The 22,956-nt window shown below is 52.3% G+C and overlaps 1 protein-coding gene across 1 annotated transcript in view; it reads left to right on the top strand.

The window, feature by feature from the left end:
• Window positions 1-901: 901 nt before the first annotated feature.
• The window catches only part of Taf4 (TATA-box binding protein associated factor 4), a 67,032-nt gene continuing 44,977 nt past the window's right edge, over window positions 902-22,956 (top strand). Inside the window, exon 1 of the mRNA XM_051143930.1 lies at window positions 902-2,166. Within this exon, the coding sequence (XP_050999887.1) occupies window positions 942-2,166 (1,225 nt within the window). The 5' untranslated portion in view covers window positions 902-941. The remainder of the gene's footprint in view (window positions 2,167-22,956) is intronic.

Raw genomic sequence — 22,956 nt, 5'->3', positions numbered from 1 at the left:
TTAGGGGGAAAAAAAAATGGTGTCAAAGCCCTCATCCCCACTATAGTCTCTTGAGAAGTGAAAAGGATCCTGGGAGGGTCGGTTGCTGTGAGGTTCCAACAAGGAGTTTTGCTACCTGGTTTGTTTCTGGGCTTTTCCAAAACAAACAAACAAACAAACAAACAAACAAAAACCCGGAAAGCGGAAACCCATAGCAACGTCAGTAAGGCTACCTTTTGCTTAAGAAAACACCCCAGAGAAATGGGTGAGATGGCAACTAAAATACTCCCACAAAGTGCTTGCAAACATCGGGTTAGAGGATTTATTCATTCCCCCCCCCCCCCCGCGGAAAAAGTAAATACAGAGCAAATCTGCTTCCGGATGTCCAGCTTCACCTAGGGTGTGCTCCGCTCTCCTATCCACCGCTGTAAGTCAGAGGAGCTGACCAGAGCGCCCGCGGCGTTCTCTGCGCGCCTCCGTGCCAGGGCTGCCGCTGCTCACGGACCGCCCGGGCCCTGGGAGCACCCGCGCAGCTGCCGCCGCCCGCCCTGGCCGCAGCCATTTTGGAACCGCGCAGACAAAGGGCGAGCCCCGCCGCCGCCTGCCGCGACCCTCGCCGAGCCGCTGCCCGCCCGCACCTTCGGCCCAGCTGCCGTTCCCAGCCGCGCTCCAACAGCCGACCTGCAACCCGTACCTCGCATGCTACCCCGGCCTCTGGCGCTCGCAGCCATTGGCCGCCGCTTTTAAGAGCAGGCCGTGACCAATCAGAAGCCGCAGGGGCGCGGGCGGGGGCGGTGCGTGCCGCCGCGCCTGCGTAGTGCGCCGCCCTCCCCCCCGCCCCACGCGCCGCGCCCCCGCCCGCCCCGTGCCCCGCCCCCCGCCCGCCCCGCGCCCCGCTGGAACCTCCTCCTGCCCAGGCGCGCTCGGCCGAGCGGCGGCGGCGGCGGCGGCGAGGAGGAAAGATGGCGGCGGGCTCGGATCTGCTGGACGAGGTCTTCTTCAACAGCGAGGTGGACGAGAAAGTGGTGAGCGATCTGGTGGGCTCGCTCGAGTCGCAGCTGGCGGCCAGCGCGGCCCACCACCACCACCTCGCGCCGCGCACGCCCGAGCTGCGGGCCGCGGCCGCCGGCGCGCTCGGGAACCATGTTGTGAGCGGCAGCCCGGCCGGAGCCGCGGGCGCAGGGCCGGCCGCCTCCGCCGAGGGCGCGCCCGCAGCGGCGCCGGAGCCGCCCCCCGCAGGTAGAGCGCGGCCGGCGGGTGGGGGCCCGCGGCGCCCGGGCTGCAGCTCACCGCGCCGCTTGCTTGTTCCCGCAGGGCCCGCGCCGGCGCCCGCCAAGCTGAGGCCGCCGCCCGAGGCCAGCGCGGGGCCCTGCCCCGCCGTCGCCGCCGCCACCGCCGCCGCCGCCGCCGCAGCGGGGCCGGATCCCGCCGCCACCGCCGCCCCGCCCGCTGTCCCCGGCGCCTCCAAGCCCGGCCCGCCCGGCCCCGGCGCCGCGCAAACTTTGAATGGGAGCGCCGCGCCGCCCACCGCGCCGCACGCCGCACCTGCTGTCAGCCCGGTCAACAACGGGCCCGCGCCGCCGCCAGCCGCCGGCTCTGTCATCCAGGCGGCCCCCGCGCCCGCGCCCGCCGCGCCCTCGCCGCCCGCCGCGCCCGCGCCCGCCGCGCCCCCGCCGCCCGCGCCCCCAGCGCCCGCCGCGCCAGCCCGGCCGCCCGGGCACCCCGCCGCACCCGCGCCCCCCGTGTCACCCGCCGCCGCCGCCGCTGCTGCCGTCGCCGCGCAGAACGGGGCTGCTCCTGCCCCCGCCGCGGCCTCCGGGGGCGCCGCGGGGCTGGGACAGCCGGGCGCGGGCGCGCAGGGGGCGAAGGCCGAGGCTCCCAAGCCCGGGCCCGGGCCGGGGCCGGCGGCGGCGGCGGCGGCGGCGGCGGTGGCGGGGGTCGCGGGCGGGGGCGCGGCGGGCGGCGTTCTGCTCGGGCCCGCCATGCCGGGCGCGCTGCCGGGGCCTGCTCCTGGGACCCCCGCGGGGCTGGCGAAGGGCGCGGCCGCGGCGACCCCCAGCCTGCCTCGGACGCCGGCGGTCACCACCGGCGCTATCCGTGCCACGCTGACGCCCACCGTGCTGGCCCCGCGCCTGCCGCAGCCGCCGCAGAACCCGACCAACATCCAGAACTTCCAGCTGCCCCCAGGTGAGTGGCAGCGCGCGGCGGGAGGCGAGGGCGGGGGCATTAGGAGGCCCTGGCGTTCCAGGAAGTTCTAGGCTGCGTTCTGGGGCCCGTGCCCTGGCCACTGCCCAGGTGACCTGCCAGTCTTGAGGGCTTCCCAGTGGCTGGAGAGCTCAGAGTCCTCCGGGGAACTCTGCTGTCCCGACGGGGTGCCATGGGCCACCACCGTTTGGCAGAGGGTGCCCTTCTCTCTCCCTCAGGTGAGGTCAAGGGAGGGTGGGCTTCTCGCGGGCAGGCTGGTCAAGTCTGTGTGGACAGCATAGCTTCCCTGCTGCCAGGGAGGCGGGTTGGGGAACTCCTTGTTGGGAGCTGAGTGGTTTAGTGGTCATCAGTGCCCAAAGGGGCTCTGGGTGCTTTTGTTGTTGCTGTCCCTGGAGGTCAGCGGGACACTCGATGCGCAGGGGTCTGCGGATGCGGGAGATCATGGTGATGTGGGTGAGCACAGAGCAGGCGTCAAACATGCGCTGGCTCGGTTGCCTCCTGATTCCTCAGGGCCCCTTGGGTTTGATGAGTGGCTCCTCTCCCGGGCTTGTAGACTGCTTTTGTTTGAGAGTCCTCTGCGGGAGTGTTCCCACTGAACCCTGGGCTGGAGCAAGCCCCGAGCGCTCCTCCCGTGTTACATAGTGACATGTGCAGTGGTAGTAGCAGTGCCGCCTGCCCGCCGCGGTGGCAGTAGTAGAGAATTAGAAAGCATGCTGCCACTGTGTCCTCTTCCGTTTTCTGAAAGGTGGTTTGAGTCACTTTGAAAGAGCTACGGCGTCTTAAGAACTGAGTCTTGCTGTGGAAGTCAGTAAGGATCAGGAAGGCCCATCACAGGCCTGGTGATATCTGCCGTATCTATGGGGATCTGGGACCCAGCAATGTTTCTGAGGTTGCCGGGGCTGCCGTGCTCTGAGGAGGAGCTGGGTGTGACACAGGGCCTAGGAGCTGCAAATGCCCCTTCCCACACAGGCTGTGTGACTGAAGGTCCTGTCATTGTGCTCATGCTGATCTTTGCGTGTAAAATACAGCTGATGTTTATAGCTTACCAGGCATTCTGTGGCTGGTTGGTGTCTGTTATTTGAAGATCTTTCTGGGAGTCCTGCAACACTGCCTTCCCCATGGCAAGGACGTGCCCATGTTGTCCTGTTAGTAGGGAAGCTGGCATGGTCCGGTGCCCATGGCACCCTTCCACAGCGATGCTGGCTGACCCTGGTTCCTTTGCTTCCGTGCTGTACAGGTGAGGCCTATCTCCCCGGGAGGAGGAGGATGGCACATTTGTCTCCATCACAGCTGCCTTGATTTCCAGCTCAGGTTCAGGGCTGGTGTGTTTGAGCAGAAGATAGCTCCTTGGGGAGAAGTGTAGCGGAGTCCATTGTTTGTACTTCCTCTGCGCTTGCCCCCACCAGCCCCTGTACTTGTGCTGCAGAGTAGGGCAGCAAACACCCAATGCTCGCAGGCTTTCTAGAAAAGAGAAGGCCAGACCCATCTTCTGCACTCTGGCTTCTGTTGCTCTTTGGATGCGGAATGCCTTACTTTAAAACACCCAAAGCTGACCTGATGTTTGGTGGTTAAAACTACCACCAGTGCTAGAAATCCAGGCTCTCTTTAAACAAGACAGAGGCACAGTCAGAGGATGTAAACATTCTAGTTTTGTCCTGTGACTGGGCGATCAGAACTGTTTCTAACTTATGTTTCTTCTTCATTGGCACTTTTCATAATAAAATATATTCAGAAAAGGTGAAAGTAAGTTCTAATAAAATGTCTCTTTAGCCAATAGCAGCCTGACATGGTGAAGTGGAGTGAGATGGGAGGGAGGTTTCAAGGGTACACATAGGTGTCAAGTGGAATAACACACCATTGGCAGTTGAATAGAGTGTGAAAGGGGCTGAGCCTCTCCCAGTGCCCTCCTGATAGAGGTCATGCTGGGAGAGGGGAGGGGCTCAGGTTTCAACCTAGGGCTTTGAGGTCAAGTTTCATCTTTATGGTTCAGCAGAAACTTCTAATAAGCATGGTGAACTTGTCTTTAGCAAACTGAGACCCAAGCTTCCTTGTCAAGACAGGTTTGTAAAGGACGGAATGTTAGCAGTGCTTGTCATTTGCTGGTTTGCTGGTGCCAAAGTTTGGTCCCCAGTGAGAGAGCTTTAGAGAGCTTCCACTGGTTGGCTGGTGCACACCTCAAGAGGCAATAGAGGCACGCCACAGTGTCCTTATTGCTGGAGAAGGAGCAGATGAGAGGGTCTCAGAATCAGTGTGTCCTTTGGTGGCTTTGAAAGGTCTGGCTCCAGGATGCTGTCTTGTAGGCTATTTTTCCTACGTGGCAAATTAACATTTTCCTTTATATGTGTCTGTTTGCTCTACCTTCGAATTGAATTTACTCTCATATTGCTCTAGAACTTGGCTAAAGCATAGGTTCTCCATCTAGGAGGGAGCGTTCCTCCCGTGGCCTGGATGCTGTGGCTCTGTGGTCAGGACAGGTGCTGGTTTCCACCTGTGGCAGGTTGTAGATTAGTGGAGAAGGGGAAGCCGGGCAGGCTGCATGTGGGCTGCCTGGTAGGCGGACTCCCAGGTCTCACGGAGGATGGAGAGTTGCCTGTGGAGTTACTGGGCTGAGTTCTGGATGCCAGCTTTGGCAGCAGCAGCCAAAGGGGAGGGATATTCTTGGCACTTTAGCTTTTCTTACTTGATGTCATAGTTGCTGTTTGCCTGACTGTAAATGACTGCTTTGTGAAGAGAAAACTCTGTCAGGATGAGACGTGGACCCCCAGCTTCCTCGTTCCCCGGTTCTTCCCCTGCTTAGGGCGATGTTGCTACAGAAGTCTTTTAAAGGTTAGTTTCACCCAGTGGAACCCTTATCCAGGTGCACAAGAAGTTTAGGGCAGGGCTGTTGTGCTCTCCTTGGAAAGCACAGAAATTGCCACAGGTGGGTCACCACCCACTTGTCTGCGTGCTACCTGTGGAGAGGACCTGCAGGGGGCTGGTCTCCTTCCCTGTGCAGTTCACTGCTGGCCTGTCGTTACCATCTTTGGGAGGTGTTGGGCTGGATGGCTGGCATCTGCAGCGTATTGTTCAGTCTCATGTTTGGTAGTGGCGGGGCCTGTGGACATTCTCAGGATGGCTCTGAGCTTGAGGAGGACCATCTTATCACCTCTTTGATTTGGTTTTCGTGAGGCAGGGTCTCTCACTAGATTGTCTGGAACTCCTTCTGTAGCCCATGTTGGCCTTGAACTTGAGGCCCTTCTGCTCCAGCTTCCTGGATGCTTGTGTTGTTTATCCCCAGGTGCTTGCCCTGCCACTTTTGCACAGATGCTCATCTACTAGAGTTGCTAGGAAAAGGAACTCCTGGCTTGGGTAGGACTGATAAACTTGAGGGAAGCAGGACCACTGGTAGCACCGAGGAAGTTGCCTCTTTAATCCTCTTCACAATTGCCCCAGAGATGCGCTTGGGTCAGAACCACACCCACCTCACTCAACCCCTGCCCTGAATAGAGTGGCCTAGCAGGGTGGTAAGACTTAAGTCAGGGTGCTGCAGGGATGCCTTCAGAGTCTGCCTTCATGTAAATGTGCACTTTCCTCCATTTATGTCACAAATTTGGAAACAGCTTTTATAAATAGCAGGTTATATCCGAGTTGATCAAATCATAATAGCTGTTTTTTCTCCCCCCCAAATCTTGAAGCAAAGATGTAAAAATCTGTAGAAACTGACTGAGGTCTGAGGCAGTGTGTGGAATTTAAAGAAGCAACTTTGCTTTTCTCCATGAGCCTCTGCTTGCTTGGCCTACGATGCGTTGCTGTTTAGGGCACTTGTTGGCAGTCTATTAATCAGGCCTTTGCTAGCAATAAATTTGCTAAATTAAAGAAAATGAGAGAGGGTGACTTTTTGTAGGAGGCCTAGGTGCTGTGTAGCAATGGGGTTACTTGGTGCTGGTGTTGGGAGTGCACTTGGGTCACTTCTCTTAGAGCACCTTGCTGGGCAGTGTTGCTCTGCATGGTAAGAGGCCAGGCTATATCTAGGAATTAGAAGCTTTCTATTTTATGGGAGGGCTGTGAAAGTTTTCGTTTATATATTATTTTGAATATTTTCACCAAACACTTAAAACTTGAAAATCTTTAAGAGATAAGACTGCCCACAGTTACGGCCCTACCTAGCGTCCACCCTGTCCTGCTCTTTGTTACCCTGCTTGCCTGAGCATTTTGTTGCTGCTCTGCTCTATGGGGGCCCCTGGGCGAGATGCCGCCCTGTGGCTTGCTCCATCTTCTTGTTCTGGTAGGAACTTTCGATGGGAGAAGCTGCTGGAAGCTTGGGCCCTTTTGCTACTCTGAGAGTATGTGAGGCTAGGAAGAACCTTGTCCTTCCTGATGCTTTAAAAATATTGTTATTGTGTGTGTACATGATATGTGTGGGTGCATGTGCATCAGCACGTGTGTGAAGAGCAGACCACAGCATATAGAGTCATATTTGTCCTTCCCACCTCACTGCATTTTGGGGATCAAATTCAGGATGCCAGGCTTGCATAGCATAGCAAATGCCTTTACTCATTGAACCTTCCTTTTCCTGGCCCCTTCCTGAGGTTGTTTTGGGGACCCCACCCCCCTCTTTTTTGTCTTTTTCTCTGTGTGTGGTAGGGTGGATGTGAAGGAGGAAGGTGCTTACTGGTTTCTTTGGCCCCTGAACTTTTGAAGGGAATGCACCTACATCATACAGCAGGTGGTGGTGCTGGTGACCTTGAGTCTTAGAGTCATTGCTTGTACAGACTGAACGGTCAGGCTTTAGAGAGACCTCAGTAACGAGTCTGCTCTATGCCTCTGAAGGGATTTAGCTTGAGGGTCTAAGTTGATGCCCAGCAGCCTGAAGAGCTGAGCCCTCCCCTTTGAGGGCTGCTGCCCAGAGCCTCCTGCAAGTGCTAAAGCTGGGGAGTGTGACCCAGGGCAGCCACTGGGCAGAGGCTGAGCGGCTCTTATCTGAGCATGTTGGAGAAGATGCTGACAAGGGTAGAGGGTCCTCAGCTGGTCACAGAGGGTGAGAGAGGGAAGGAAAGGGAGCCTGCATTTTTACTTTCTGTGTTAAAATTCATTGGGGCAGTGGCTCAGGCAGGATTCCTTTTTTCCCTGTGTGTACCTGTTTGTGTTTGCATGTGTGTACACAGTGCATGGTCTCTCCTGCCCCTCCCTCCTCCTTAAGAAAAGATAAGGCTGCTCACTGAAACTAGGGCTTGATAATTTGGCCAGACCGGCTGGCCAGCAGAGGTTGGGGTCCTCCTTTCTCTGCCTTAGCAGCTCTGAGACTAGCTGCAGCTGTCATGCCTGACTTAAACCCATCTCCGCCGTGTGTGTGTGTGTGTGTGTGTGTGTGTGTGTGTGTGTGTGTGTGTGTGTTTTGAACTTTAGTATAGAGACCAGAAGTCATTCTTGGGAGGTGTTTCTCAGGTGTTGACTTCCTGGTTGTTGAGAAGGGTCTCTGTCTCTCACTGGCTGGAACTCAGCCAACCCTTGGACCCCATCTGCTAATGCTTACCTAGTGCTGGGGTTACAAGTGTGTGCGTAGCTGGCTTTTCATGTGTGTGCTGGAGGTTGAATCAGATCCTCATATTTGTACAACAAACCTTCAGGATTAGTTTTCGGGAGATTTTGGGTCTTTGACAGGGAGTCCTGACTTCATGGTTTGGTCCTTGTGGAGAAACACAGCAGTCATAGATAGGGTAGGCCCACTTAGAGCCTTGAACTGTGCAGTGGTTATGTGGAAGGTGTTTAAAGGAAAACTTTTCTGGCTTACTTGTTGTTGGGACAGGGTCTCCCCATGTAGCCCAGGCTATCTTGGAGCTTGCAGTCCCAAGTGCTGTGGTCATGGGTATGTATCACCATGCCCTGCTGGGTGGTTTCCCCTCCCCCAGGATTACAAGGCCATTTTCTGATTATAAAGTTTGTATTTACTGTCGGAAGTTTTGAGAGTAGCAGAAAATGAGGTCTTTGCTATCGCTCCCTACCCAGCCCTCCTCATCACGGCTGGCCGTTTCTTACGATATTTCTAATTTTCATAAAGTTAGAACCATCCCTGGCCCTTGTGAGTGGCTAGCCTTGCCCTGCTGCTTTGTGTGCTCTCCTGGCCTTCATTGGCTTTTGAGGCTTTGCTGCACTGTGTGCAACTCAACCTGTAACCGACCCCCCCCCACCCCCCCCCCCCCCCGGCTGAGGTGCCCGACCTGCTGTAGATGGGTATGTCCACACGCACCTGTGCATCTGATGGGTCGAACATCTTCTAGGTCTTGATACAGATACAAATTGCTTTGCAGAGACTAGGCCAGTTTACACGTCTACAATCATTGCTAAAAATATGACTTTTTGGGAATCAGAAACATCGTGTAGGTCTGTGTAGTTGTGCTTTGGTAGTGTCTCTGACCAGCTGGGGTGGGTCTTGTAGTGTGGATGGTGCTGGAGCAGCCTGGCTGATGTCACTCGTGGCTCACTTGCAATACATGCTGACCAGTGAGCTGGGTGCCGAGGGGCCCACCTTGGGGTCTCCCAGCTACATATCTCAGCTCTTCTGGCATGGCCCTTTCTGGCTGTGATGGGTGCCTATAGCTGAGAGAGGATGCTAGGCGGGGAGGAGCCAGCCATACACAGTTTGTCCAGGGAAAGACTGTGGGGAAAGGGCAGGGGTGTAGGGAGAGGGGCAGTGGGAGCTGAGTCTGTGTTGGTTTGGCCTTGGAATTGAGGTTTTCTCACCTGGGATCCAGCTACTGAGGGTTTATGCAGGGTAGTGACAGAATCAAAACTGTGTTTTGTGGTTATTTTTGTGTTTGTGAGCTGTGGAATACAAAGTTTGTTCTGGGGGGTGAGGCCAGAAGCAGGGCATGGGATGTGGCAGGGTGCTAGTGGTGGTGTGGTGTGGACATTAGTGGGCTTGCTCAGGGCCTCAGCTCTAGGAACTGGTTAGGAGGCCTTGTCAGTGAGTCTGATATGGGGCCGCACTGCTGTACGCCCTCTGGGTAGAACGTTTGATGTGTAGAACCTGAGTGGGAACACTGGGTAGTGAACAGGAGCCCAGAGTCAGAGTGTTTGGCCCTGTGGTCTGGGCAAGAAGAGCTGTTGGCCCCTCCTTCCAGGCATGCCCTGCACCTGCAGGTTCTGGCCTGCTCCTGCGATGGGCTGTAGAGTCCCAAAAGCCTGGGCATGGCTTGGGAGGAATGAAGAGCCACTGACTCTGGGGGAGGGGGAGGGGGGGGCATAATGTGGCCAGTGTGCTGGGGCCTGTTTTGGTTTGGGGACCAGTGCTTCCTGTTTGTCCCTGTGACTGGGCTGTGCACGCTGTAGGTGGGGCTCAGGCCCAGCCGACCTGCCAGGTGTGTCTAGTCTTTGGCCAGTCTCTGGGTCTTGAAGGTCCCGTGATAGGAAGTTTTCTTCTGTGAAGGTGGTGAGTAAGCAGGAAGACAGGTATGGCCCCCCCCATGGCCACTTGGAGGAGACTTGGCCCTTCAGTGTGTTGGCAGCTCTTGGCGGCCTGCATGTGGTTCACTTGAAGTCTGCTTGTGTGCTCTACATGCCCATGTGTAGGGAACGCATGAGGAGAACATCTGCATCTGCGTGGGGGACGTGCTCACTGTGCCTAAGGGGTCAGGGAGTGGTGACTCTGTGTTCTGTGGCTTGTCTTCTGTCCTGCGAGGATTCTGGTGTTCCGCAAGGCTCCTTTGCTTTGAGCTCCTTGAGTTCTGTCTGTTCCACCTTACAGCTCCTGCTTGTAGCTGGGGCTCCCTGGCTAATGCCTGTGCAGTAACCTGCTGTAGTCACGCCAGCAGGCAGGGCAGCCGGCAGTGGGCAGGGGCGTCCCCTTGGCCTTAGTTCTTGTCCTACAAGTGACACGGCGCTTGTTCTCTAACGCCAGCCAGGGAAATTTGATAATTGGCTGTTTCTAACTGCAAAGACTGTTGGGGAGTTGGACCTGTGCCGTGGGGAGGGGAAGGGAGGTCTGAGGGACAAGGAACAGGTCTTAGGGTACAAGTCAGTAGGCAAGAGGAGCGGTCAGGGGAGGGTCAGCTTCAGCGTGAGATCCCCTTGTGCTAGAGGTGGAAGGAGTAGCAGACTGTTGCTGGGCTGTGTTTGGGGAGCAGAGCTCTAAGACCAGCATCCTCCCCACCCCTAGACACATGCTGTCGGTTGCATACCATACAGGCCATTCCAGAGTTTTCTCTGTCCTCTGGCAAGTGTGCGGAGCCACTTCAGTGCCACTTAGGGATGAATTCAGTTTAGCACTGAGGGAACTTGGATTATAGGATGTGTGTGAAACTTTAGGGTGGCCCAGTGAGGTTCTGGTCCTGTGAGGTGCAGCAGTGAGTTTCTCACAAGGCTCATTACACTGCATGGTTCCAGGTGTCCCTTGACTTCTGGCCTCTGACCTCTGTCTCCTGGTACAGTTGTCTTGCCAGGCTCTAATTGGCTCTAGGATAGGGTGTAGTTTAACTTCCCCTGGATCTTGTGACGTGACTCCATTGTCACAGTGTGTGTGTGTGTTCACTGGGAGCCGACTGAGGATCTGCTTCTCGAGCTGAAGAGAGATGACCTCTTTCATCTTTGGGGTGAGTCGTTGGCCAGACTCAGCTTGTGGGTTCTCTGAGGCTTGGTTGGGCTAGTGCTATCTCAGCGTCGTGACCCCGAGAACCTTACCTTCCAGCCTGGCTCTCCAGAACCCTGGTGTTGTTGTCCTATGACTTCCTCATCCCAGACCTGGCTCCAGGGCTAGGAAGACCACCCTGAGAAAGAAGGGTTACACCTCATGTCTACACGTGACCAAGGCCATGGCTGAAGTACCTGAGCCCAGGTGATATGTGCACGTGGAATATTGTGGGTTGTGTGTGGGACACATCCAGTAAGTACTGGGAGATGTATGATTATCAGGTGACAGAAATGCACTTGGCCCAGGCTTGGTGGCACAGTATGTAGTCCCAGCTACTTGGAAGGCTGGTGTGGAAGGATCACAAGTTTAAGGCCAGTCTGGGGTGCAGTCAGGATGAGGCCTGGACTGAAATGCAAAATAAAAAGAGGGCTAGGGCACACCTTTTGGGTCTTTGTCTAGTCTTTGAGAGGCTCTAGTTTCTTTCCCTGCCCGGGTCCTGGTCTTGGCATAGACAGAGTGGCCTCACTAGTCACGGCTCTGTTTCTGAACAGCAGTGAGTGACTTTTTATAGGCAGCATTTCTAGGGAGAGGAGGGTGAGGATTGCACACACACTTCTCAGTCACCTTACTGTAGCTCTCCTGAGGAGACCTGGAGCTGTTGCTGCAGTTCCTAAGAGCCCTCTGCTTCGGGTGGCCTGCTTTGTTCCTAAGTCTGTGTTTACAGCTGCCTTGGCGGCACCGGTAGGTGCTTGTGCAGCACTCTTGGCAGGTGTAGTTCCAGGCCTGGTGACAGGTGTCCAATGGCTCCCCCTTGTGTCTCTCTCCTCAATGCTCTTTGAGCACAAGGTGTCCTTCCTCTGCCAGGTGTCTGGTTCACTGGAGAAGTTCTGTGAGTTCTCTGCTGCCTTTGGAATGAAATTTAGACTTAGAGGAGCCTGACCCCCAACCCAGGCTAGCCTTCCTGTCAGGACCTTTTCCTGACTTCGCAGAGCTTGGTGCTTTCTTCTCTGTCACTCTGGGCTGGGAGGCCTAGCTGAGCAGGGTACCATCCAGATAGCATTGCTCAAGCAAGACCACACTGCTGGGCTTCCTGTTGGCTCAGTGCTGGTCTGGCTGTGGTCTTGTCTGCTGAGCAAGAGCACCGACACACTTCTTTGCCCTCAGCATTCCAATGTGGGCCCCATGTGACTGAGATGCCCCAGGTGTGATTCACAGGGAGTCTCTAGGATGTTGTGTGGCTTGGGTAAGGGTTGACGGCTGGTGTTTAGGCGACTCTTAATTAGCATGGGACGCCATATAGGGGACAGGGTATGTGCTCTTGGATCCCAAATGTGTAGATCTGGATTGCTTACTGTCTCTGTAACCTTCCAGGCCAGCTTTTATTTGTCATTTCACACTTGAATCGGGACCTCCATACCGCCCTGTAGGAGAGCTCGGAGTGAGCCAGCATCCCAGGTGACCGTGTGTAGCATTTATTGTCCTAGCCTGTGGTAGCTGCTCTTCTGCCTTCCTTTTCCTTCTTCTCATGCAAACTGCCTCTTCAGTGCATTCCTTGGTGTGGGTGCTTCATCTTACCTTGATTTTGCAGAGTTCTCGGTTACCAGTGACTGTCTCCATGGGTATGTGATGTCTCCTGTATTCGGAGACCAGTTTTTTTCTGTCAATAGTCAGTTTATGGTTTTTGTCTGTGTAAAGGAGTAAGTACCCCATCCACCTCGCAGGACCTTGCTGTGTGATGGTTAAGTATGGTCGAGTGGCAGTCTTGTAGCCTTGGGTATTGTCAGATTGTTCTATGTTCAGTTGTTGCTGTCCAGCAGTGAAGGTGGCCTTCTGAGAACAGGGTGTTTACTTCCTGCCTGTGACTTTGGGGGTGCAGATTTGGAGTATCCAGCAGATAGCAGATGAGTCAGTGTAGGAGCGGAGGGGGTGTCCAAAGACTTTTAAACCATGGGGGTGTTGGGGAGAGTCAGCCTGTGGTCCAGTTCTGGTTTGGAGGTGGAGGATAGGGCAAGTGGCCAGGAGAACCCATGGGACACCCAGGAAAGCCGGTGTAGCGCTATGGTAGGAGGTGGTTGCCTTCCCCAAGCCTTTTCAGAAGGAATGTGAGAGAGCACATCACTGCAGGAACAGAGTCAAAGGGCAGTTTACCTAGTTTTTTGTTTTGTTTTTGAGACAGGATATCACTCTGTAGTCTTGGCTGGCCTAATACTCTCTGTGTAGACTAGGGTGGCTTTGAGCTCCAGCAGTGGCTGCCTCTGCCTTTGAGTGTTAAATACTGCACCATACCTGGCCAAAGAGAAATTTTGGGGGGAGGATATTTCCTAGTAGAGACAGAATTTGGGTCACATGGGTCAATTTCATTCCTAATAACATGTAAGAGCATGTAAAAGACACTGGTGGTACATGCCTGTAACCCAGCACTTCTGGGGCAGAGCCTCAGAAGTTATAGCCAGCTAGAACTACAGTGAGACTGTTTGAACAAAACTGTGAAGGCAGCTTCACCAGTGATTCTGATGTGACCGCTGTGTCTGTTCTTACCTGGTGTGAACAGCTTTGGTCCCGTTTTCTCTGTCAACCCTGTGGTGGCCGCATACTCCTGTGCTTCTGCAGACCTGAGACCTGAAGGACTGTCCTTGCGGCTGTGATGATGTGTGTACAGGGAGACTGAGCCAGATAGTGACGAGGGCCAGGGTAGCCAGGTGTTCAGCATAGCCACTGGCACAGGTGGCAGACGTTGGCTGGTGGGCAGCCCAAATTGTACTGTGTACTTGCAGATGTGCTTCTCAGCGCAGCAGAACTTAGGGGGAACTGGTGTGCCCCTGGCTGCCAAGTACTGGTCCTCCATCCTGTGGCTTTGTGGGGCTAGTGCCCCTGTCCTGGTTTCAGGCCAATAGGTGAAAGAGTTCTCAGCAAGAGTATTCTTGAGAGGGTAGCCTGCCAGGCACCTACAAAGGGACCCTGTGGCATCAACTGGGTTGGATTGTGGACAGTTTCTCACCTACCGTGAGTGTGAAAGGAGGTCACAGATTAGCTGAGCTGGCCACATGCGGACTGGGATGTCCTGTACAGGGTGAGCCTTGTCTTGTCATGGACACACAGAGCCAGGGCCCTCCAAGGGCCCAGGAAAGGCCTCTATGTCAGCCACCATGCATCCTCCATGGCCCTGTGTGTGTGAGGGTGGCGTGTGGCTGTGTGTGGAGAGGGCATCTGTGTTTCTGGCTGGCTCACATCTATGTTGAAGAGCTGTGGTCATTTCTGGTATTGTTTTTATGTCAACTCCCTCTTTTCCCCCCTCCCATTAAAAAATTATTCACTATACAGTCTGATGCCGGTCCCCTCCCTCCTCTCCTCTCAGTCCCACCCTTATGTCCCCTGACTCCCCCTTTTCATTCTCAGAGAAGAGGAAGTCCCCAAGAGGTACCAACCCAGCCTGGCACCTCAAGTTGCAGCAGGACTAAGAGCATCCCTCCCACTGAGTCGAGACAAGGCAGCCCAACTATGGGAAAGGGGTCCAGAGGCAGGCAACAGAGTCAGAGACAGCCCCTATTCCCATTGTCAGGGGGCCCACACGATAACCAAGCAGCCCATCACCTTCATATATGTAGGGAGTCTAGGACCAGTCCATCCATGCTCTTTGGTTGGTGGTTCAGTCTCTGTGAGCCCCCATGGGTCCAGGCTAGTTGACTCTGTAGGTCTTCTTGTGGAGTCCTTGACCCCTCCAGCTCCCTCGATCTTTCCTCCCACTCTTCCACAAAACTCCTTGAGCTCAGCTTATTGTTGGGTTGTGGGTTGCTGCATGTTTCCGTCAGCTGCTGGATGAAGCCTCTCAGAAGACAGTTATATTAGGCTCCTGTCTGCAAGCATAGCAGAGTATCATTAATAGTGTTGGGTTGGCGCTCTCCCATGGGGTGGGTCTCAAGTTGGGCTACCCATTGGCTTATCATTTCCTTAATCTCTGCTCTATCTTTATCCCTACACTTGTAGGCAGGACACATTTTGGGTCAAAGGTTTTATGGGTGGATTGGTGTACCCCTCCCTCCACTGGAAGTCCCACCTGCCTACAGGAGGTGGTGACTTCAGGCCCCATAACCCCTGATGCTAGCTAGCGCCACCACTATAGACTCCGGGTGCCCCCCATTTCTGTTCTCTCTCCCTGTCCTCCCTCTCCCACCCTCACATTGCCCTCACCTGATCCCACCCCTGTTAATCCTCCCCACCTCCTCTTCCCACCCAGCTCCCTCCTTCCATCTACTTCAGATGTCTATTTTATTTTTCCTTTCGCCTGAGATTCAAGCATCCTTTCATGGACCCTCCTTGGCTTCTTTGGGTCTGTGGATTGTAGCATGGTTATCCTGTGAGGACATACTGTGCATGTGTTCTTTCTGGGTCTGGGATGCCATCCATTTGCCTGAAAATTGCATGTCTTTGTTTTTAATAGCCAAGTAGCATTCCATTGTGTAAATGTAGCACATTTTCTTTATCCATTCTTCTGTTGAGGGGCACCTAGGTTGTTTACAGTTTCTGGCTATTACAAGTAACACTGCTATGAACATGGCTGAGCGAGTGTCCTTGTTGTATGGTGGAGCTTCTTTTAGATATATGCCCAGGAGTGGTATAGCTGGGTCTTGAGGTAGCACTATTCTCAACTTTCTGAGAAAGCACACACTTGATTTTCATGGTGATTGTACACGTTTGCACTCCCACCAGCAGTGGAGAAGTGTTCCCCTTTCTCACATCCATACTAGCATGTGCTGTCACCTGAGTGTTTGACCTTAGCTGTTCTGATGGGTGTTAGGTGCTTTCTCACTCTTCTCCATGACTCCAGAGAAGTCTCTTGGTTTTGGATGCTGGTTACTCTCTTGATTTGGTCGTTCCTGAGTTACTCCAATGAGGTCCTTTGTTTTCCACCTTGTTCCTTTATACCCGGGTCCTCCCTGCTTGGTTCCTCTTCACCCAGGTACTCCTTCCTGGGCCCTCCCACCTCCTTATGACCCTTCCTTCAGGCTCGCCCTCCTGTACTAGCCAGTCTCATGGTACTTTGGCAAGAACTTGAGAATTGCCTTCTAGGTAGACAGGAGGCAGGGACAAGACAGGGAGACTGAGAGACTCAGGTTAGTGGTAAGAGGGCTCTGTAGGACCTGTGAGGGCATACACACATGCAGCAGAGAGGGAGCAAGGCAAAGAGAATGGGTCCCTCAAGGAGGACCATGGACAACTCACAGACAGTTCTGATTGCTGCTGTGCAATCAGATGAGCAAGTATGTGGTTTACTTTTTGAAGGTACTTTGTGTTTGTGACCATACTCAGTGTGCAACCTAGTGTTCATGTGACACAAGGGCTCAGCTATGTCTTCTGAGTAAGTTGTACTCAGGTGACTGGGCAGAGCACGTGCAATGGCTAAGGGACTGACTAAGCGCGATGGGACCCACTTTGGATAATGTGGAAGTTGATGGCTGTAGCCCTCAGATGGAGCCACATAGGTTCATGGGAAAATTGGACAGGACAGGGAAAGACTGAGGAGTGCACAGGCAAGGTCATTTAAGATTCCTGGGTGTGTCTAGGAGGTACAGTAGAGTAGTGTTCAGGTGTCAGGGTTAGACCTGAAGGTTGGCAGGCAACCATGTGAAGGTGTGGAGCTTGGCTGTGATTGATTTCCATATCCCAGTCTGATGTTACAGAGAAGAGACAAAGAGCCAGTGGCATTGCTTGTGGGAACAGAGATTGCTGGCATCGTAGCTGTAAATTGAGCTTAGACACTGAGCGGTGGGTATGGAAAATGGCTGTACAGGACAGTGCCTATGGAGACACCACAGTAAAATAAGAGTCTTTGGATGATGCTGGCTGACAAGGAAGCAGGTGTGAAGCCAAGAGTGGCAGTATAGTAAGTCTGAGAGCTAGGTGATGCTGGAGAGGGTTGTTCTTAAGTGGGGTGTGGCTCCCAAATAAAGACCTTAGAAGATGACATACTAGCACGGGGCTCACGAGAGTGGATGAACCTCTGTGGGAGAAGCAGGGCCATGTGCGGGGAGTGGTACTGATTGCCAGCAAGCATTGGAAGGTCAAGTTCAGGACTAGTGCTGGAAGAGCCTGTTGGTGGCACCTAAGTGGGTTTGCCTTACAAGGCCTTCAAGGGCTCAGTTTCACAGGCATGGTGCTGTCCAAACTGTCTCAGCCATATGAGAATGGTTTCTAGGACACTGACAAGCACATCTAGGGTGCACCTGGCCCTCAAGCTGTGGTTGAGCCTTGGGGTTTTAAAGAAGTGTTTGTGCCATATCAGACCCTTCTGTTGGTGCTCATCTGCTGCAGGGAAGGGAGGACAGCAGAGGCGCTGCCTCAGTGCCGTGCCCCTTGGGCTCTCCAAGTTACTTTTGGCCATTGATTGTTACTAGACATGGTTGTAGCTGGCAGAAACCCTCTCAAGTTGTAGTTCTTGGTGTGGAACAGGCACTTCGTGTGTTAAGGCAGGGGCATTGAATTTGGGAGGAAGAGGGGCCGGGGCAGCCCTGATGAGATGCTCCCCAGTGAGCCCCTCTATCTGTCTCTCCTCAGAGAAGAGCCCCCTGCCTGCCTGTTGCTGGCTTCTGTGACAGTGCCATTTTTGGTGTAACTGAAATTTGACACCGCACACGTGGAAACCAAGATGACCTTCATTGTGGCAGAGCCTGACTGTTCCCAAGTGACTGAAGGACCTTTGGTTTATGGCAGGAGCTCTGAGCCAAGGCTGCCTGTCACAGTGTCTTGAGTGCGTGTTCTCTCTGTCAGAGCCAACTCTGTTGTGTTGTACACTTGAGTGTACTCTTCCTGTTTGGAGTGCAGCCGAGAGCACAGTGACTTATTCACCCCACCCCCCGACCCCTGTCCCCTCCTTTCCTTGTGCCTTTGAGGTAGACCTCCATGACATTCATAGAGAGGTTTCTGGAAGTATGCTCTTGGAAGGCTCAACGTAGGGGTGAATGAAGATTTCAGGAAGATGCATGAACTGCTGCTGTGCCTTCTGGCTGTGGCCTTAGGACAAAGTGACATCAGAAACACAGGGAAAGATCAGTAGATTTGACTTCAAAATTAGAAGAGAGTTTGAGTTTTGGCAGGGTGGGTGCAGGTCCAAGCACTTTACAAAGGCCTCCTACAGTTTAATGTAATGGCAACAAGCAGCTCTTACAAAAAGAAGGCTGCTATGTGCATGCGGAGACATTTCATCATCCCATCTTACTGCCCTGGGGGGGGGGGGGGCGGGGGGGGGGGTGGGCGGGTGGGCGGGGAGGGTGGTTGCAATCACAGTGAAAGAGACTGGCCATGTGGAGTGCAGATCCCAGGTCCTGCAGGGTCCTGCAGCAGACAGTCTTAGAGGTTGGAGGAGGACCCTGCAGATGAATCTGTGTGTGACTCCTGAGGAAGGAGTGGAGTTAGTGCTCACTCACCATACTCATTAGTTCACTATATGTGTCACTCATGTGGGGATGAGTGGCCCTGTAGTTGGTAGCACCAGGGACACTATTCTGACAGATGCAGCTGCATGAGTGGTCTAAAAATACTCTGTGAGTAGGCATTGCACTACATGATTCTGTTTGTATGGGCTTCTAGAAAAAGCTGAATTAGGGACTGGTGGTATAGCTCAGTTGGTAGCTCCTTGGTTAGCATGTGCCAGCTCTGTGTTCAGTTCTCAACACTGTAAACCCTGTCCTCAAAACCAAACCAAACCAAACCTAAAGTAAACTGCCATGGTAGTGGTTTCTTAGAGCAAAGAGGCTGTGGTGGGAGGTTTGTAGCGTGTGGGGTGTTTACATTAAGGTGGTAGTAGACGCATGGCTGCACAAACTGTTGGACCAGCAGACTGTGGCCTTAAGATGCTGGATTTTATTTTTATTTATTTTCTGAATTTTTTTAAAAATTATTTACCCAGTATTCTGCCTGTATGTGAGCCAGCAGGCCAGAAGAGGGTACCAGATCTCATTATAGATGGTTGTGAGCCACCATGTGGTTGCTGGGAATTGAACTCATGACCTTTGGAAGAACAGACAGTACTTTGAGCCATCTCTCCAGCCTGCTGGGTTTTATTTTTGTGAGCTGTATTTCAGTAAAGTTGCAGGCAAGTTCTTGGTGCCCTGTCTTCTCTTACTTGGTGCTACAAACCATTGTAGGATCAGGAAAGGTGTTTGTAGCTGGAACCATGTTTGGGTTCTCATTTATTTGGGTAGAACCTCAGCACCCTGCTGCCTCTGAAAGCAAGTGCATCAGAAGGCAGGTGCATCAGAAGGCAGGTGCAGGTGCATCAGAAAGGTGCAGCAGGGCCAAGGTTGGCCAGCTGCTTGGGGCTCAGTTGAAGTGGCCTCATGCATTGCTGTTGGGGCTGATGCTATGTGTGGGTTCTGCTCTTATTTTTACAAGGGCAGTGTTGGGTGGTGTGCAGAGTTGAAGGAATCTGTTGTGTGGATCAGAGTTACTCACATGGATCAGCAGGTTTCCTGGGAATCTGTTCCATCTTTGTTCTGTCTGAGCAGAAGTATTTGTCTTTCACACCCCAGGTTTTGTTTCTCCTGAGCCTCTCTGCTTCCAGTAGTGGCTGTTATGTGATTTCTACATAGCTCACACTTGCAAACAATGATTTTGTGTGTGTGTGTGGAGGAGTGGCGCGCCACAGCACCTAGGTGCAGCAGTGATGGGGCAGGGACCTGCATTGTCTCTTTAGGTTTTGACCCGGCAGCTCTGCCATGGGTCCTTTTGAACTGTTCCCATTTTCTTTTTACATAGGAGGCCTTGGGTCTGATGAAGTCATGTACTTACCTGCCTAGCTCAACTTGTTAGGCACACAGTGAGCTCTGAAGTTGGTGAGGCTTCTTTGCAGGTCTTTGCCTCAGACTCTGTCCTATAAGAATGCTTATCAGGTTACCCTTCTGCATGCTGTGTCTACTAATCTGACGTACCTGTGTTAGCCTGATTTAGTTTGATTTAATTTCTACTTGTTTGTTTTCATGTTATGTATTAAATTTGTTAAACAAATGGGTCAGAAGGGAGTTTCTGAGAAGCACTTTGACCTCTGCCCCTTCCTCTTTCCTGCTTCCCAGGAAGGGTTTTCATTTTTATTTTTGGCAGTTTCTAAGCCACCCCTTAGTGTTTCTTTATAAAAACAAGGAATTGTATATATATGATATGTGCCAGTGTACACTGCACATTAACATATACAGACATACAAGCATTTACTCCTTTTTGTTTGTTTTAGTTTAGTTTTGTTTTTGAGAGGGGATCTTGTTCTTTAGCTGGCTTTGAATTCTTCTGCCTCCACTTAAAGGAAGTGTTGGGATTGCAGGTGTACCCCTTGGTGCCTGGTGTCATGTACTGATGTGTACCTCGGTGTTTTTCTTAAGAGACACAGGTTAGAGATTTTTGTTGGTGCTATTCTCCTCCTCTTCCTCCTCTTCCTCCTCCTCCTCTTCTTCTTTTTTCGAGACAGGGTCTCTCTAGCCTTGGCTGTCCTGGACTCTCTTTGTAGACCAGGCTGGCCTCAAACTCACAGCGATCTGCCTGCTTCTGTCTCCTGAGTGCTGGGATTAAAGGCGTGCGCCACTCGCCTGGCCCATTTTCTTTTTTTTTTTTTTTTTAAAGATATTTTTATTTAGTTTTAATTTATGTGTATTGGTGTGAGGGTGTCAGATCTTGGAATTACAGACAGTTGTGAGCTGCCATGTGGGTGCTGGGAATTGAACTCAGGACCTTTGGAAGAGCAGGCGGTGCTCTTAACCACTGAGCCATCTCTCCAGCCCACATTTTCTTCTTAAGAGTTAACTTATTTTGGGGCTGGAGCGATGGCTCAGTGGTTAAGAGTACCCTCTACTCTTCCAGAGGTCCTGAGTTCAATTCTGGGCAGCCACATTGTAGCTTGCAATTGTCTGTAACTCCAGTTCCAGAGGATGCAACACTCTCACAGACATACATGTAGGCAAAACACCAATGCAAATAAATACATTATTAAAAAAAGATTTGTTTATTTTTGTTCCATGTGTACGGCTATACACCATGTGTGTACGGCTATACACCATGTGTGTACGGCTATACACCATGTGTGTACGGCTATACACCATGTGTGTACAGTGTCCTTTGAGGCCAGAAGAGGGTCTTGGATTCTCTGGAACTGCAGTTGTCTTGGAACCCAGATCCCCTCAGGAAGAGCAGCTGGTACTGCTGGTACTACTGTTAAGCTATCTCTATAGCCCTGACATTTTCTTTTAATTGAAATACTTTAAAATGTATCCCTAATACACTTGGAGAAGAAATTGCTTTCAGTACTGATGTCTTTCTGCGTAATTCAGGCACTAAAACTTGACATAATTTCAGAAGGAAATAGTTCAAAAACACCCTACACTTTTCTCTGCTAATGATAAAGGCAGGTAGTAAATTCAGTTAGTTTTGCCTGGGTGAATCTGAGAGTAGAGGTGATGGTCTTCCAGGCAGTGGGTGGTCCTTTGGCAGAAGTCTGGTGGTCTTGAGTCCCTTTTTCTGTCTTCCTGCTGAGTAGTTTTTGTCAGCATAGCACAAACGAGTAACTTGGGAAGAGTGAACCCCAACTGAAGACTGTGTTCCTCAGGTTGTAATACAGGCGAGTTTGTGGAGCATTTGCCTGATCAGTGATTGATATGGGAGAGACCAGCACACTGTGGGCAGGGAGTCCCTGGTTGTGTTAAAAAGCAGGCTGGCCAGCCCTGAAGAACAAGCCGCTCAGCACTGTTTTTCCACCATATCTGTGTCATATCCAGTTTCAGGTTCCGATTTTGAGTTTCTTCCCTGATGGTTTGTAATGTGGGATATATAAGCCAAGTAAATCCTTTGTAGGCTTTGAACTTTTACCACTCTACTTTATTTGGGGTTCTTTAATGCCTATACATTCTTTCCAAGCCACCTATCGTAGATAAGAAAGAAAAGACGTTAAAGGGGACAGGAGAAGTAGACCTTTTTAGATTCAGTTCCTTGGAGTGACCCCACTCTTGGTCATCAGGATTCCAGCAGACCCGCTAAACAGCAAGCTGCTGGAGCCCGGAGCAGCTTCTGGAACTTGGGACCTCAAAGCGTTCTTTGGAGCTTTTTTTTTTTTCCTTCTCTACGAGCATCTTCAAGTGGAGCAATAAACAGCCAAAGGATAGGAAACGATGCAAAAACAAAAAGGCCAAGCCTTTGGTTTTGGGCTCATATGTATCTCCTCTCAGAGTCTGTATGTTTATCAGTTGGCAGAGACCATGTCCCTACAAGAGGCAGTTCCTCTTCTAGTGGACAAATACTATGTGTCCTCTCACAAGTCTGTTTCTAGCGACAAACATGGCATGCCCTCACACAAGTCTGTTTCACAGCCCACACTTGGGATCAAAACAAAAACATATTTACATCCACCCTTTCCTCTTCTAAGTTGTTGTTATTGTTTTGTTATAGCCACAGAAACGGTACTAAGACAGTCACTGTAGACTTGTGGGCAAGTGATACGGTACCTGGGAGTTTGAGCAAGGTGGGCAAGATCTTGCTTTTATAGCCCAGGCAGGCCTTACAACTCACAATCCCTGTTTCAGCTCCTGAGTGAAGGGCTTGTGGTTATGTCTACCACAGCAGCTAAATACCTTTTAAATATTTATTTGTAGCCTTGGCTGTCCTGGACTTGTTTTGTAGACCAGGCTGAACTCAAATTCACAGAAATCCACCTGTCTCTGCCTCCTTGAGTGCTGGGATTATAGGTGTGTGCCACTGCGGTGGGCTTTCCCTTTTTTCCTTTTAAGTGCTGCGATTAAAAGGTTTGAGTCACCACATTCAGCCATCTTGTTTTTTATTATTTTTATTACTACTACTACTACTACTACTACTAATAATAATGCTGGTGATGGAACCTAAGGTTATATGTGTGCTAAGTAAATATTCTACCATTGAGTTATCTCTCCTGGCTGGGGTTCTCCTTTAAATACAGGTATGAATTCGTAACTTTTTATTTTGAGAGTCATACTTTACACACATCAGCATATCTTCATTTTAAAGTACAGTTTCTTTTGAGAAGCACCTGTGTGTCTAACCAGTGACTAGTGAGAGATACAAAGGTCCATGTAGCCCATAGCCCCTGTATAGCCAGTCCTTACATGCTGGACCTCAACTGCCACCACTGCCACTTTCGGGCTGAGTTCAGGTGAGCCTATAGA

The sequence above is a fragment of the Acomys russatus genome, chromosome 4 (genome assembly GCF_903995435.1).
Source record: "Acomys russatus chromosome 4, mAcoRus1.1, whole genome shotgun sequence".
Taxonomy (NCBI): domain Eukaryota; kingdom Metazoa; phylum Chordata; class Mammalia; order Rodentia; family Muridae; genus Acomys; species Acomys russatus.
This window is presented reverse-complemented; position numbering and strand designations above follow the sequence as displayed.